The sequence below is a fragment of the Adiantum capillus-veneris genome, chromosome 11, assembly GCF_014529385.1.
Source record: "Adiantum capillus-veneris isolate H3 chromosome 11, ASM1452938v2, whole genome shotgun sequence".
Taxonomy (NCBI): domain Eukaryota; kingdom Viridiplantae; phylum Streptophyta; class Polypodiopsida; order Polypodiales; family Pteridaceae; genus Adiantum; species Adiantum capillus-veneris.
This window is the reverse complement of record NC_140941.1, coordinates 51,112,206-51,127,072: the sequence shown is the minus strand read 5'-3', so window position 1 is coordinate 51,127,072 and position 14,867 is coordinate 51,112,206. Positions and strand designations below refer to the sequence as shown.

Genomic DNA, 14,867 nt, shown 5'->3' with positions numbered 1-14,867 from the left:
AAGGGTGGAGAGCCAAATCATCAAGGGGGGGTTATGCACCCACAATTGCATACAAGGGATTATATGCATGCCAACGCTATGGAACTTTTGCTAAAGCACAAAGTAACATGGAGCGAAGAATGAAGAAGAAATAGACTCAAGAGGACACTTTGGTCCAAGTGGAATTACCCAATTTTGACCTTATTTTGCTTGAAATCCACTATTTTTCCCAAAGTCGTAATTATGAGAAACCATATTCATCATATGGTTAAAGGGGCCAATAACGGACCAGGGTCCAATACAAGGACAACATTGAATCAAATAGAAAATATTGTCAAGATATTATGGAAATTATGATGGTATGGCATGTGGAGTGAGGACAATTTGTTATGGCTATATTTTCACATCAAGTTCATTCAAAATTGTCAATCCTAGCATAGGATCTAATCATTCCAATTTGAATGTTCCTCTATTGGCTCCCACTTCTTAAGTGGCATTCAAAACTGTCAATCCTAGCATAGGATCTATTCATTCAAAACTATCAATCCTAGCATAGGAATCAATCATTCCAATTTGAATGTCCCTCTATTGGCTCCCACTTCTTAAGTGGCATTATATCGGCCCCTTTACCCTATGACTTGAAGACAAAGAAGAACCTAAGCTTAGTTGTCATCCATCAATCCTAGCATAGGATCTTATCATTCCAATTTGAATGTCCCTCTATTGGCTCCCACTTCTTAAGTGGCATTATATTGGCCCCTTTACCCTATGACTTGAAGACAAAGAAGGACCTAAGCTTAGTTGTCATCCATCAATCCTAGCATAGGATCTAATCATTCCAATTTGAATGTCCCTCTATTGGCTCCCACTTCTTAAGTGGCATTATATTGGTCCCTTTACCCTATGACTTGAAGACAAAGAAGGACCTAAGCTTAGTTGTCATCCATCAATCCTAGCATAGGATCTAATCATTCTAATTTGAATGTCCCTCTATTGGCTCCCACTTCTTAAGTGGCATTATATTGGCCCCTTTACCCTATGACTTGAAGACAAAGAAGGACCTAAGCTTAGTTGTAATCCATCAATGTTTTATGTTGTTATCCAAACGTTATCTAGTATAATTGTGAACCGGATTATGACAATAAATGGCAACTAGACTCAAAAGTATGGCAAGCAAGGGAGAGATTCAAGTCTGCAAAAATCAAAGTGCTCATAGTGGCTACTACATTTGAGGATATGGTAGCCATGTTGCTAAAAGGACCACTTTGTAAGAGTCTCAATATTCATCACAATGTTTGGGGAAAGTGTGTCTCAACTTACAATTGTGCCACTTTGAGATTTGAAAACTACCATTTGATGATAGCAAGAGGAAAACATTGTGTCTTAATTTTTATTTTTTGACGTACAATTGAATATGAAAGATGTCACTGGACCTAAGTCAATTGAATATGAAAGATACCAATGGATATTGGACCTAAGTCTTTTCGCAATCACACATCCACCTTAACCACTACATTACGATCATCTGGGCTTCATCCCTACATTTAGAGGAACATAATGTAAAAATAGTAAAGATAAGGTAAGTGTATAAAAATTTTCCTTATGGAAAAACATAAATAATTGATAGTTGCACAAAGAGCATTTGGGGAAGGGCGGGCCTCCAGGTGAGGTCATGGGAAGAAGCTACAAAGAAGACATACAACGGCTAATTGGTTTGCCTCATGGTTGAGAACATTTACCTCATGATTGCTCCATGGTTTTTGAACATGCAAGGACTACACTAAATTTCCAAATGAAGCAAACTCCAAAGCAATGGGTTTCCCCTTTTGAGCCCTGTGCTAATAAGAAACAAGTCCTTGATTGAAGAACTTCCGCTCTAGAACGTTCTTTGGGCCACCACACTTGTTGCAAGGTATATATGTCCAACATGTGCATGGCATTGACGCTCTAGGTTTTTTCATTGACGAGGGCCCCCTCTCCAAATGCCACACCTTGAAGACTTGTGGCTTTGCACAAGAAGTCAATGTACATGCATAGTGAGATATAGAAAAGTGTGCGAGCTTGCAATCGTGCTGCTTTAAGATTCAAAAATGTTGGTTGAGAGCAACCAAGATTTTGAGCAAAATAGTCAAAAATTAGTTGAATTTTTGAAAGTTTCCACTCAAGAATAAATCATAAGGAACAATGAATGGTTGTAGAAGTGATTTTGAGTTGGCCCGAACACTAGTGATATAATAAGCGAAGGGCTATTGAAAAATAATGTTGACTAGGCTGTATTCCATATGAGCTATCCTTGTAAAAACATTAAAATAATTTTGGCAAGCTTCATATTGAAATCTCTTGTAATGCATTGATTATTACACAATATGCCCCCAATAGGGGCAGGGCCAATGAGCTCTAAGTTGTTTTCAGTGAATGCCAAGCAACAAGGGCTTTCAGGTACAAATTTCATCTCTTCAAATGCTCCTACACAAGAATTTGCCCGAAGAAGCTTTGGAGTGTTTTGAATGGATGGAGGGCATCTCCCCAAATGCACACGTCTAACAAAGTGGCGCACTATATGTAGTCACATAGGTCTAGTGGAAGGAAGCCAAATGTGTTTTGATATCATTAAGGAAAAAAACTCAGCATTACACCACCATAAATCACTCCACACTTGCATGGTTAAGGCTACTTGACAAAGCTACGAGAGTAATCAAGAGATGCTATAATGTAATTGTCCTCCTATATGGATTGCTCTTCTAGGCGCTTGTCAAAGATGGGGAATGTAACGCTTACATTGTTTCCTACAGTCTATCAAGGCTTCACTCCAAGTCTACAACTAGGCTTCACAATGTATAGGTGGATGGCCGGCCATGTCCAACTCAAGCACGATGGCTTGACAAGTGTGCCGAGTACTTTTAAAAGAACAAAAGATTCCCATCCAAGATGCAACCGCTTGGGCAACATTGACCATGAGACTTGCCCGACTCGTGCCCGCCGTCAAGGAACATCTGGGCTGTTTGGGATGAATGTGAGGCAAAAATTAGTCATCTATGCTTGCATTTTGGGAGGCATGTGGCTTTATCCAAGACGTTGGAGCAAAAATTAAAATGAGATTGTCATGTCTTCAATGTTTATTATCCATGGTGCGGTGCACATTTGAACGCACAGAAAATGTAAATAAGCGCCATGCCTGGGATGTGATCTCTTCAATTCATCACTGTAGGAGATCACAACATGGGCAGGGCCATGATGTACTCGGCTATTTTCAGAACCGTGGACCAAGGGTTTACCTCTAGATACAATTCTCTACAAGATACCATTCAAAATTAGGTTCTTATACCTTTAAATATCATTCACAATTACAAATCACAAAACAAGAAAAATGTCTTGAAACTGCCCCGAAACCTGATGCATTGCAACGGGTAAATATCCTAACCGTGGATATTACAAGAAGCAGAGCACTTGGGCAACTTCATCACATGCACCTAAAGAAAAGAGTAAATTAATAGGCCTTTAAATATCAGTTTGTTATAACAAAGTAAGAAAGGAGCAGAAAACAATATCACCACATGAAAAGTTACTACACATGCAGAAAACCCTCTTCCGAAACATTAAACATTCTTCCAATGCACTGCTCCTTTCGCCATCTTATAGAAGCCTCAACAGTTATAGATATATGATAAAATGGTCATTAGTCTAGTGTACAACCCAAAAAATGCAAGGTATAGTACCCTTCCGCCAATGACAAGCTTACACTAGCCTGCCTGCACCATAGGTACACACTATCGCCGCTGCAGAACAAGACCATACAAGAAAGGCCAAAAACTACGGTCAGTAATGTACATCTATTTACATATCTTTCTTTACATTCATATAAACAATGGCTGGCTTACTGCGCGTAATGACCAGCAAGCTGGTATTACTAATAGTATGAACATTAATCTAATATCCACGAAGGTTTTGCCGGTTAGGTGATGATCAAATAATATGTACCCCTTCAAAGGGAGAGCAACCAGCCAAAATAATCCTCCCACGTGCGCACCGGGAGTCACACCAACAATATTCAGCATCTGCCATGATCTTTGCACAAACGATAAGCTAGAAATACAGACGCAGCTGCGCCCACCATGGCCAACGTTGCCAAGGTATCCTCCTTTTCCCAGAAACTAAACCACCAGGATGCTTGCCACCACATTGAGCTTGAGTAAGCCCTTCTCTTCTGTTGTGAATAATCATGGACTTTAAAGAGCCTTTTCTGCCGCCCATCAACCTTTACATTGAACTGTCCGTTCACATTACCCACAACAAATTCATTATTTTGATGATCCCCATCCCGGTTTGAGTAAGACCCATCACTACATTCCAGTGAGGAGCCCGTCGAAGGCTCCCGGCTCCCCCAATCCAGTTGTCTGCTCCAAACCCAAATCATTCAGCAACCCCTCCCATAATAGTAGGCCCAAGAAACGGAATTGCAATAATCAAGGACTCACCTGTCGCAATCGCCAGCAAGAAATCCTTTGCAACAAAAGTCGTCCAACACATCAGAAACATTGTCTGGGGTCATGGATCCATAACTGAAACAAGATGTCCGCAAGAGTATTTAGCAAAGAAAAAGTCCAAAGGAAACCTCATAATTAACAGAAGTTATCGTCTTACCAATGACCCGAAGCTTCTCCTACACCATTTGAGCTGTACACGATCAAGTTTTTGGCAAACTTCCGTCCTCCAATATAAGAACAAGGCTTCACGTGTAAAGTAGCGTCAAGCCTGCGAGCGGCTATCTCTTGCTTGAGTCGCTCAATAATTTCCGGACCCAAAACTCCATAATTAACTTCACGATTCCCATGTGCACATACAAAAACATGTGTACCAAGAAGCCTTTCTGGCCTTCCTGGAATCCAATCTCGATTTCGCACGAGGACCTCGTCAACAAATGTGTCGACATCGAAGTGTGTCAAGCCCCTGAGAGTTAAAAGGAAAGATATGAGCAACTAAGCTGTGGAGAACACAAGGAAACATTATGGCACATACACTAGTTGACGGCACTTAGAAAAGATACCTGTAGCGGACCATATCTGGAAAGATCATCACATCGCCATTTGAGGAATCAGTGCCATCACGTCCTTCACAAACAATAAGCCGTGTCTGGTCCAGAACAAGCCAATAACAGGAAGTGTTTCTCACGACGAACAGAAGGCAATAGCATTCATTTTATGCAGTTCATACAACATTTGAAAGCAACATCCACAAGAAAAGCTGAATAAGACAACATGCTTCCTCCGACACACTCAATTTAAATGCGTTCAAGGAAACATACAAGGGCATAAACTCAGCGCTACCATACAAAGCATGTTTGCTGGTATATGTGCCTGCTGACGGTACTATACACATGTTTGCTGGTATATGTGCCTGTCGACCATACTATGCACATGGAGGAAGTATGGCCATTTGTGCAATACATTATTCTACTGCATAAAGAGACAATCCTTACCTTTTTCATCATTTCATTCTTTCTCGACTTGATGGCAGCAGCAAGAAAACGTGGAAGCCTATCAGAGTCGGCACCTTCGACAACGGAGGGCCAAGATCGAGGCTCTTTAAAACAGAGAAAGACATGACGCTCAGAGAGCTGAGTACTACACAGAACTGGTGGAGAGGAGCTGCCTGAGGGCGCAGAGCTGAGCTCTGAGAAAACTTCATCATCATCACAAGGATACACAGGAGCCGCTCGGTTTGCAAGAAGAGAGGCCGAGGAGAGGATCCCCGAAGAGCTTTCACAATTGAGACTTCCAGATCTCAATTGGGGTGAGTATTCATCATGAAGGCCTCCAGATCCATGCGAGTCGAAGCTACTTGACTCATGCAAGCATGGCGCAGAAGCCATCACTTGCTTGTAAACAGAAAAACGGGAGAGGGGGTATGACTTGCCAGCAGATACAAACTTTAGCAACAAAAAAACGTGTAGTTGATGAAGTGAGATGATATAGTCGTAAATCAGCCTGCCGTGGGTTTACCTCTGACAGACAGCCATAGCTTGAGGACGTGTGTCATAACCCAAGGCTTCAAAATGGCAAACCCTCCAAAGCTGATCGTTCACCTTCTGCAACCCGAATATTCCAAGACAATGGACATATAAAGAAAGTGAGGCAAGGCAAGAATAGTGGGTCTCTCCAAGCGCCATAGCCTCAAAAGTACCCCACTGCCTCTGCATCGACAAAATGGTCCCAAGGCTTCGGCGTGTCTGTGATTACATCTCTTTTGAGAGAGTCTGAGCGCGCGCGCACCTCAAAGGGCCGCCATGGCCACTCTATTCAGACTTCAAGAATTACAAACCCTTTTGGTAGGTGATGGTTTGAAAAAGTTCCTCTTTTCTACCTTGGTCATCAAGTTTTTGCTAGAGGTCACTCTTTGACAGAGTGTGTGTGTGTGTGTGTGTGGGGTGTTTGGCGGGGGTTGGGAGAAGGGGGGGCACCCCATGGGACTTCAGGTTGTCGCTTGGCCACGGTATGTTTGGAAGGCTGAATAAAGAGTGTGTGTGCTATAAGCCTCTCCAATTCACAAGAAATCAAACAAAATTGGTGTTTGGCTGGGTTTGGGAAAAGGGGGGGCAGCCCATGGGACTTCAAGTTGTCGCTTGGCCACGGTATGTTTGGACGGCTGAATAAAGAGTGTGCTCACTTATAAGCCTCTCTAATTCACAAGAAATCAAACAAAATTGGGATTAATGAAGAGATTAAGAGTTAGGAACTCGTTACCATGCTCACCATGCAATAGACGTGAATCAGATCCTTGGAATAGCTCAAAATACAATTGTGAGATCTATGAATGGTACCTTGTACTATTCTTCTTTTTGGTTAAGATACACAGACAGTAGGCCCCTCTCACATCTATTTGATTGACTCAGGGTTATTTCTTGGCAAAAATGCTATGTGGGCAATTACTTCATACAAACTAGAAGCTCATAGCCCCAACTTATGTCTAGAACACCAAAACTTACGTATTCAAGGGTCTCTCATCAATCTTAGCTTTTAAATGAGTATACAAGAAATTGAAGTAATGGCCAAAAGAAACCAAGAATCATCAAAATCTGACAAAGATTACAAGCTACAAGCAAAACCCAAAACCCTATCAACATGGGTGTCGGCTCACTTTTCCCCACCTAGGCTGATGGCCCTCATTGGAAACCTTAGCTAGGTATTGCCATTTGGTTGCTCATAAATGAGGGCATCTTTGTATCTCTTTAATCAAGCATTGGCCTCCATGTACGAAACAATGTCTCTGGGGCATTTCTACTTGTGATCCAATAGTACTTTGTTGTTCTATAACAACCTCAACTCCTTGTCCCTAGGCTTCCCTATTTTTTTGCTCCATGATAGTATCACCTCTTTCTACTTGGCTATCTTCTAGTTTCTTTGCCTCTTGGTTCTTTGGAATCCCCGTACTTGTAGTCTCCTCTATATTATCACCTTGTCATCGCTTAGCAACTTTCCCTTCTTAGTATTGTTGGTCCATTGGCCTAGGAGATGGAGGTGGTGGATCAAGAAATTGCTCCTCTTGAATCCCGTCGAATGGTGAGAGTGACATCATCTTGAGCTTCTTGATTGGGATGCTCCTGTGTGTAGCATGTGGTGGAGTTGGAGGACATGAGTTCTCTCTTGTTGTGCCCTTTCTTGCTACTCTTTCTCTTATTTTTCTCTAAGATTTCTTTCCTTCCCTAGAGCATTATTGATTTTTTCTTCAACAAGATTTCTCCCTACTACATTTCCCGAGACTTGTGCTATTTCTACAAGCCTTTCTTCCCTAGAACTGATCATTTTCGGGTCTTCTCTTGGTCTTGGGTGAGTCAAACTTGGTCTTTGTACTTGGGCGACTTGAAGGTTTGATCTCATTATCTTCATCACTGCTCTATAAATGATTTGGTTTGCAAGTAGACATGCCACCTAAGCATCACTTGGCTCCACATGCACATCACATGAATATATGCCGCATAGGCTCCAAGTAGGTCAGCATCAAGACACAACATCGCACATCCAAATGGTAGCCAAGAGAGGAGTCATCAGACAAATCCCACATACCCAACAACCCTCCCCTTGGAGTTTGGACTATGACAACTACAGGGAAATGAGCACACGCCAATCCAAGAGCAAAAGAGAACCTCCAATCTAGGGAAAAAGATAACATATCAATTCCAAGAGACTAATGCAACAGCTCAAAACCAAGAGAAGATAGAATAACCTCAGGTCCGGGAGAAAGAACCTCCTCTCAACCAAAGCGCCATGGTAGGGGCAAAGCTCATCTAGGTTATCCTAGAAATGGTACTATGTAAGAGAAATAGAAAGAATACAAGTCTTCAAACAATGCCATTGTATTAACCCATAGAGTATACATAATTGGTGGTGCCCTCATCCTCCTCTTCTTCTTCCTTGACAAGATATGATAATGCTTTGCATTTTTGCTACTATCGTTGTTCTTCAAGTAGGATTTGTAAGAGAGTTCTTTCATTTTAAAAAAATTACATATATAGATAAACTATAACCCATGCAAACTCATTAAAAACTCTTGTTCCAAAACCTTGTTTACCTACATGTTACTCTCGACCATGCCTATATGAGGCGAGTCCCACACTACATATATACCTCTCGTCCTCTTAAGCTTAGAGTCTCCCATTAGTTGTGTGTGACGGAGCCCAATATGGTTCCCTCGCATTTAAAGCAAGACTTGAAATTATTTGATGATGAAGATGCATGACTAGACACGGCTACTGCTCTTGCTCTTTTGTCATCAAAATTTAATTTTGAGGTATTTTAGGCTTTAGCATGCCTTTGTCTCCCTAAAAATGACTATACAAGAGAGAGAGAATGCAAGAAAGCACATATGGAAGGATAATGGGGCATGCAAGGAAGTGCACTCATGGCTAAGGACATGCTAGAAGATGAATGCCATTGTACAAATGCATGGAAAATTTTCCTAAAATCTCACAAGAATTGCACCAAGCTCAAATGAGTTCTTGATTGAGTCAAAACAAAAAAATATGGATTACGATGGGTGGGACAAGAGGCAAAGTGGGTAGAAGGTCATGTGGATGGGGATGAGGGATTAGTACATTCATTTTCCCCTTGAAAAATCCCAGAAGAGGCTAAATCTCCACATTCATGCTCCCTATTTTGTGTGGGGGTAAGCCCATACATGCATAAATTGGCTAGACTAGAGGTCCCTAACACTTTGGGGTAATGTGTTCGTGCGGCAGCATTACTGGATGGGTGACCTTCTGGGAAGGCTATCCCCCTAGCCATCAATTGGTATTAGAGCCATGGTTGGGCACATTCAGAGCTTGTGTGGCATACACCATGTGTGGAAAATATGAATGATGAGCATCCCAAGTTTGGCTTAAGGGGATGGTTGTTGTTTTAAGACAATCCCAACTTGAGGCACCATATGGGAAAGCCCTCTAGCCACATAGGAAAGGATAGATGATGACATGGTTCAATAGCAAGAGGATGCAGCCTCTCTAGCCAATGATTGTAAATCACTAAGCCTACTTAAGAGGCTATTTTCTAATCAATCAATTGCACTTTGAGCTATTATCATTTTTGTTTATACTCTACCCTAATGCTAACTCTAGTCTCCATCTCTCTAGCCCTAACACCATGGTTAAGTTGAGGTTCCATCCTCCATAGCCCAATGCTACACCAATGGTGATTAGGGAAGCTTCCCAACAAGTGGTATCAGAGCCGATGGTTTACACCCAGGACTAAATAATTCCTCTCTTTCTCTCTCCCTAATCACTAATATCATTGATTAAGCTTGAGCATGTTCTTGGCAATACCAATGAGCCACTATCTTTCTTAATCAATCGATTGGTGATTAGTGGCATTCTAATAATTGCACGTGTGTGTGAAATTTTCAATTGTTGTGCTTCTTAGTGTTCATTTTCAGCTTGCTTTACCACACCATCACTCTCATTTAAGGAACCATTGCTTTGTGTAACTAGTGTGTATGTGAAGCCTTTCACGATGTCGGATCCTTTAATTGTGTGCTTGAAATCTCTTTGTTTTTAGCCCTTTTTTGTAGACCTGTAGTAGTTCAACAGTTTGTGTGTGTGTGTGTGTGTGTGTGTGTGTGTGTGTGTGTGTGTGTGTGTGTGTGGGGGGGGGGGGGGGGGGGGGGGTTTTCTTTGTGACATTCAATTCTTATTATAGGCCACACTCTAAATATGGCGCTCACACATTCACAGGCCACCCATCAGACTCCAACCGAAGCGCTCAAGTCATTTAGATAAGAAATTCGGGTCCAAACGGCCAATCTAATCTGCCACCATCCAACACACCCCCGATGGCAAATGTCTCGGGCTTCTGCATATGACTAACCATGAACATCATTGCTCTCAATTTCTTTGTCCAACCATGGACCTTGCCCAAGCGCTCAACTACATTTGAAAGACAAAATTGGGTCCACCCTTGCAGGACTCCCCCTTCCTGCTTGCAAGAGCTCTAAGTTTTTGAGTCACAAGCCTCCAAGGCCAAGATTTTAAAGCATGTTCACACTGCTATTCACAAGCAAGTGCCAGTTGCCTAAGGTTCTATTCCTATGATTACAAAGAAAAATACGGACATCTTGTAAAGATCACATCTTTTGGTGGTTTCTTTTCTAGTTTCCCGTAGAAATTTGACTTAGAACTAGCACACATGATTGCACAGTTTGCCATGTATGAATCACATGAAGCCCATTTTGATTTGTATGTTTACACATCTATCCTTGAGGATAATATCATGAGTATGCCATTCCATGTACAAGAATTAGATATTGCCTTGCAATGTCAAGGTACGACCTTTCTCATGGGCATTCACATGAGGACACACACAAGCATTGTAAATGAAATGTATGTGTGCTTTACACCATTAGCTGGACAGACCGCACCCTGAACATCTTGGACCAATAAGATCAACGTGAAGATCACGATATGATAAATATGCACGACAACTTGATGACAATACATAAGTCCAACAACATGAAGATGAAGACGACAACAACAACAACAACGAATGACGACAACAACAAGATGAAGACACTTTTGAAGAGGACACACATGACGGCTTCTTCACACATGAATGAATGAATGAACAAATTTGTACTACCTAGGACTACTAGTGAACCTACTAGGTCTCACTTGTGAACCATAGAGATGAATCCGGTAGAGAACCGCTATGATGTATCATGGGACATTGAACCGTGCTGATGAATCAAATTGAACTGCCATGATTCATCAGGTAGATGAATCATGTTAGACTAGGAGTGGACCATGACATGAACGCATGAATGAAAACACATGAAATCTTTGTAAAACCCCAAGTTTTTCTTAAGGAAGCGAATGTTAGGTAAGCTCAACTTGAGGCACAATATGGGAAATCCCTCTAGCCACCTAGGAAAGGATAGATGATGACATGGTCCAATCGTAAGAGGATGCAACCCCTCTAGCGAATGATTGTAAAGCACTAAGCCTACTTCAGAGGATATTCTTTAATCAATCAATTGCACTTTGGGTTATTATCATTTGTGTCTAAACTCTACTCTAATGCTCTTGCACTTGGCATACCTAGCCCTAATCTCCATCTCTCTAACCCTAACACCATGGTAAATCTAAGGCTCGATTCTCCAGGGCCTAACGCTGCACCATTGATGATTAGGGAGCATGCTTCCCAACATGTTGGGGTAGGCCCAACTTGTGATAAGGCTTGCGTAAATTGGCTAAAGCGGGGGTCCGAACACCTTAAGGTTTTGGGGTCTAGATGGCTAGATCAACTCTGTCATAAAAATTAATTTACAACCTTCTAAAAGTATTTTCCATCTTAAACTGTCCACTTTAACTCTGGGGAAAATAAAAAAGAACAAGTGAAATTGATTAAAGTGCTTATAAACTTAGTGCGCTCAAAAGCTTGGGACCAAAGAAAAGAAGTCTATCAAAGATCAAGGATAATTGCTATTTAATTATTTCAAGTCAAAGGTACATATCAAGGAAGGATAAAACTAGAGAAACTTTGATCAAAGGTAAGGACAAAGAGGTTAATTAGAGCAATTATAGGAGTCTAAAAATAAAAACCGATTATGTAAATTTCAAGTGATCAAATTCACTCATTAGACTGTAGACATGTAGTAGTGTTAGTGTGTATACGCGCTTCACCAGGGGCACTTTTCTCCCCCTGGGTTTTTCCCCCTGGACATCTGGTGTGAAAGGACACCTTATCTCTTAGGGTTTCATATAAGCTTTGTAGCTCTGAGTTTGTATACACTATTATTCTAATACAGAGAGAGAGACTACAGAGATCTCGTACGCAAGCTCTGTGTCTTCTCCTTCTCCATCTTCTTCCTACTCTGAGTTGCTGTCTTCCTTCTGTGTCCTGTTTCATCATCTTCAACAGAGGATGCTCCCACGAGCAAATTTTCCGAAAACTGCCTGAAAACTGCGATTGCGCGTGCGGACGCGAAAACGCAAGTAGAGGCTCTGGAAATCACCAAGCTTTGATACCAATTGTTGAAGATGATGAAACAGGACACAGAAGGAAGACAGCAACTCAGAGTAGGAAGAAGATGGAGAAGGAGAAGACACAGAGCTTGCGTACGAGATCTCTGTAGTCTCTCTCTCTGTATTAGAATAATAGTGTATACAAACTCAGAGCTACAAAGCTTATATGAAACCCTAAGAGATAAGGTGTCCTTTCACACCAGATGTCCAGGGGGGAAAACCCAGTGGGAGAAAAGTGCCCCTGGTGAAGCGCGTATACACACTAACACTACTACATGTCTACATCCTCGACGTTCCGGGAGTATTCTGAGCAGGCGACCTGTGGTTTTACCCCCCTTTCGAAGCCGTTCGAGCCCTCAGAATTTTGTTCTGAGCAGCGTAGCAGAAGTTACTTTTCGAAGGCGTTTAGATCAAGAGGGTGTGCTTTTTGACAGATTTTCTTCAGGTAAACAGTTCTTTTGGGAAGCAGCTTGTCTTAGCTTTGTGCTGAGATTTTGTGTAGAGTTTTGCTTGCATTGGAGAGGAGATTTGTGAATCTCTTGGAGGTTCTTTTGCTCTCTTGTGTGCATCCACAGTATGGCTCAATCTATGGAGAAAGAGATTTTTGGTGCGTTTACATCCGAAGACAAATTGGATGGTACCAACTATTCTCTTTGGTCTTTTATGGCCAAAAATGTTTTGGTTGGTAAAGGATTGTGGGATTATGTATCTGGAGATGAAGTTCGTCTAGGTAGCATTGCACCTGCCACGCCTGGTCGTGGTGCATCTGTTGGTGCAGGACCCTCACAAGTCACTCCAGAGCAAAAGAGATGGGATACTAAAGATGCACAAGCTATGGCTATGATTGCCTTAACCATAAAGAGGACAATCACACCACATATCAGATCTTGCAGAACTTCTGAGGATGCTTGGAACACTCTGCAAGCTATGTTGGAGGAAGAAACGCTGCCAGAATAGAGTTTTTGAAGAAACAACTTGACAAAATACAGATGGACGAAGGTGACGATATCGTCGAGCATCTTACAAAAATCAGGGATCTTAAAGAGCAATTGCTTAGCATTGATGAAGTGATTCCAGAGAAGGACTTGGTTTCCAAAACACTCAATTCACTACCACCATCTTATTTGACTTTTCAGACTTCTTTGACTCTGTCTTTGCGAGCTAATCCTGAGCCTCTTCATTTTGAAGAGTTAGTGGCTTTGCTATTGCAGGAGGATCAATCACGTAAGAACAAGTCTTTACAGGTGGATGGTATGGATCATGCTCTTGTTGTACAGAACAAAAACAAGGGTAAAGAGAGTGCTCATCACTCCAAGTCTAGTGCAGGACAATCTTCAGAGAAGTCTAAAGGTGATTCCGACAAGTCCAAGAAGAAAGGTAAATGTCACTACTGCAAGAAACCTGGTCACTACATTAGTGAGTGTAAAAAGCGAATTGCTAAAGAAAAGAAGAAAGAGTCAAGTTTGGTTGTTTCAGCTTCTGGTGATTCTTCTACAGCTAAAGAAGAGTTTGCAAACTTTGTGCAGGATTCTTATGCTTTTGTAGTATGTTCAGATTTTTCTGCTTACAGTGTTGACAAGACACAAATGATTTGGTACTTTGATAGTGGTGCATCCAGGCATATTACTTCAAGGAAGGATTTGTTTTGTTCATTGGATGCAGCTCCAGCAGGAAAGAAGGTGACATGTGCAAATAATGCTTCTTATCCAATCAAAGGCGTTGGTAAAATTTTGATTACCATTTCAGATGGTTCAGATTTATGCTTGCCAGATGTCTTTTATGTTCCAGGGATCAAGAAGAATTTGTTGTCTGTATCCTCTCTTGCAAAAAATGGTCTTCGGGTCATTTTTGAGGATGACAGATGTGTTGTACGAGATCGAGAGAATGGTTATTCTCTTATCACTACAGGTACGCTGGAAAATGGACTATTTGTGCTAGATCGTTATGAAAAGCAGATTCAGGTATGTATTGCATAAACAAAGACTCAGGCAATGCAGGATGCTGAGTTGTGGCATGCTAGATTCGGGCATGTTAGTTATGGCATTTTGATGACTTTACAACGTCATAATATGGTGCATGATTTGTCTTTATTGGAGATGCCACCAAGACATGTATGTGAAGGTTGCGTTCTTGGAAAGATGCACAGATTTGCATTTTCACAGGATGGTTCAGTTAGAGCGACACGAAAGTTGCAGCTTCTACACAGTGATGTATGTGGTCCTATGAGGACGCCATCTATAGGAAACAGCCTTTATTTTGTGACCTTCATTGATGACTTTTCCAGGTTTTGTTGGGTGTATCCACTCAAAGCAAAGTCAGATGTGTTTGCAGTTTTTCAACATTATGTCGCCATGGTTGAAAATGAAACAGGTTGCAAAGTACA

General features: G+C 41.6%; 1 protein-coding gene across 1 annotated transcript; it reads right to left on the bottom strand.

Moving 5' to 3' along the window:
* Nucleotides 1–3,551: 3,551 nt before the first annotated feature.
* LOC147447229 (uncharacterized) lies at nt 3,552–6,349 on the bottom strand. The gene is made up of 5 exons (XM_086523090.1): nt 5,456–6,349; nt 5,024–5,109; nt 4,621–4,926; nt 4,455–4,538; nt 3,552–4,373 (listed from the first exon to the last, which is right to left on the bottom strand). Exons 1-5 carry the CDS (start codon nt 5,846–5,848, stop codon nt 4,028–4,030), a joined length of 1,215 nt encoding a protein of 404 aa, XP_086379216.1. The 5' UTR covers nt 5,849–6,349; the 3' UTR covers nt 3,552–4,027.
* Between the last annotated feature and the right edge of the window lie 8,518 nt (nt 6,350–14,867).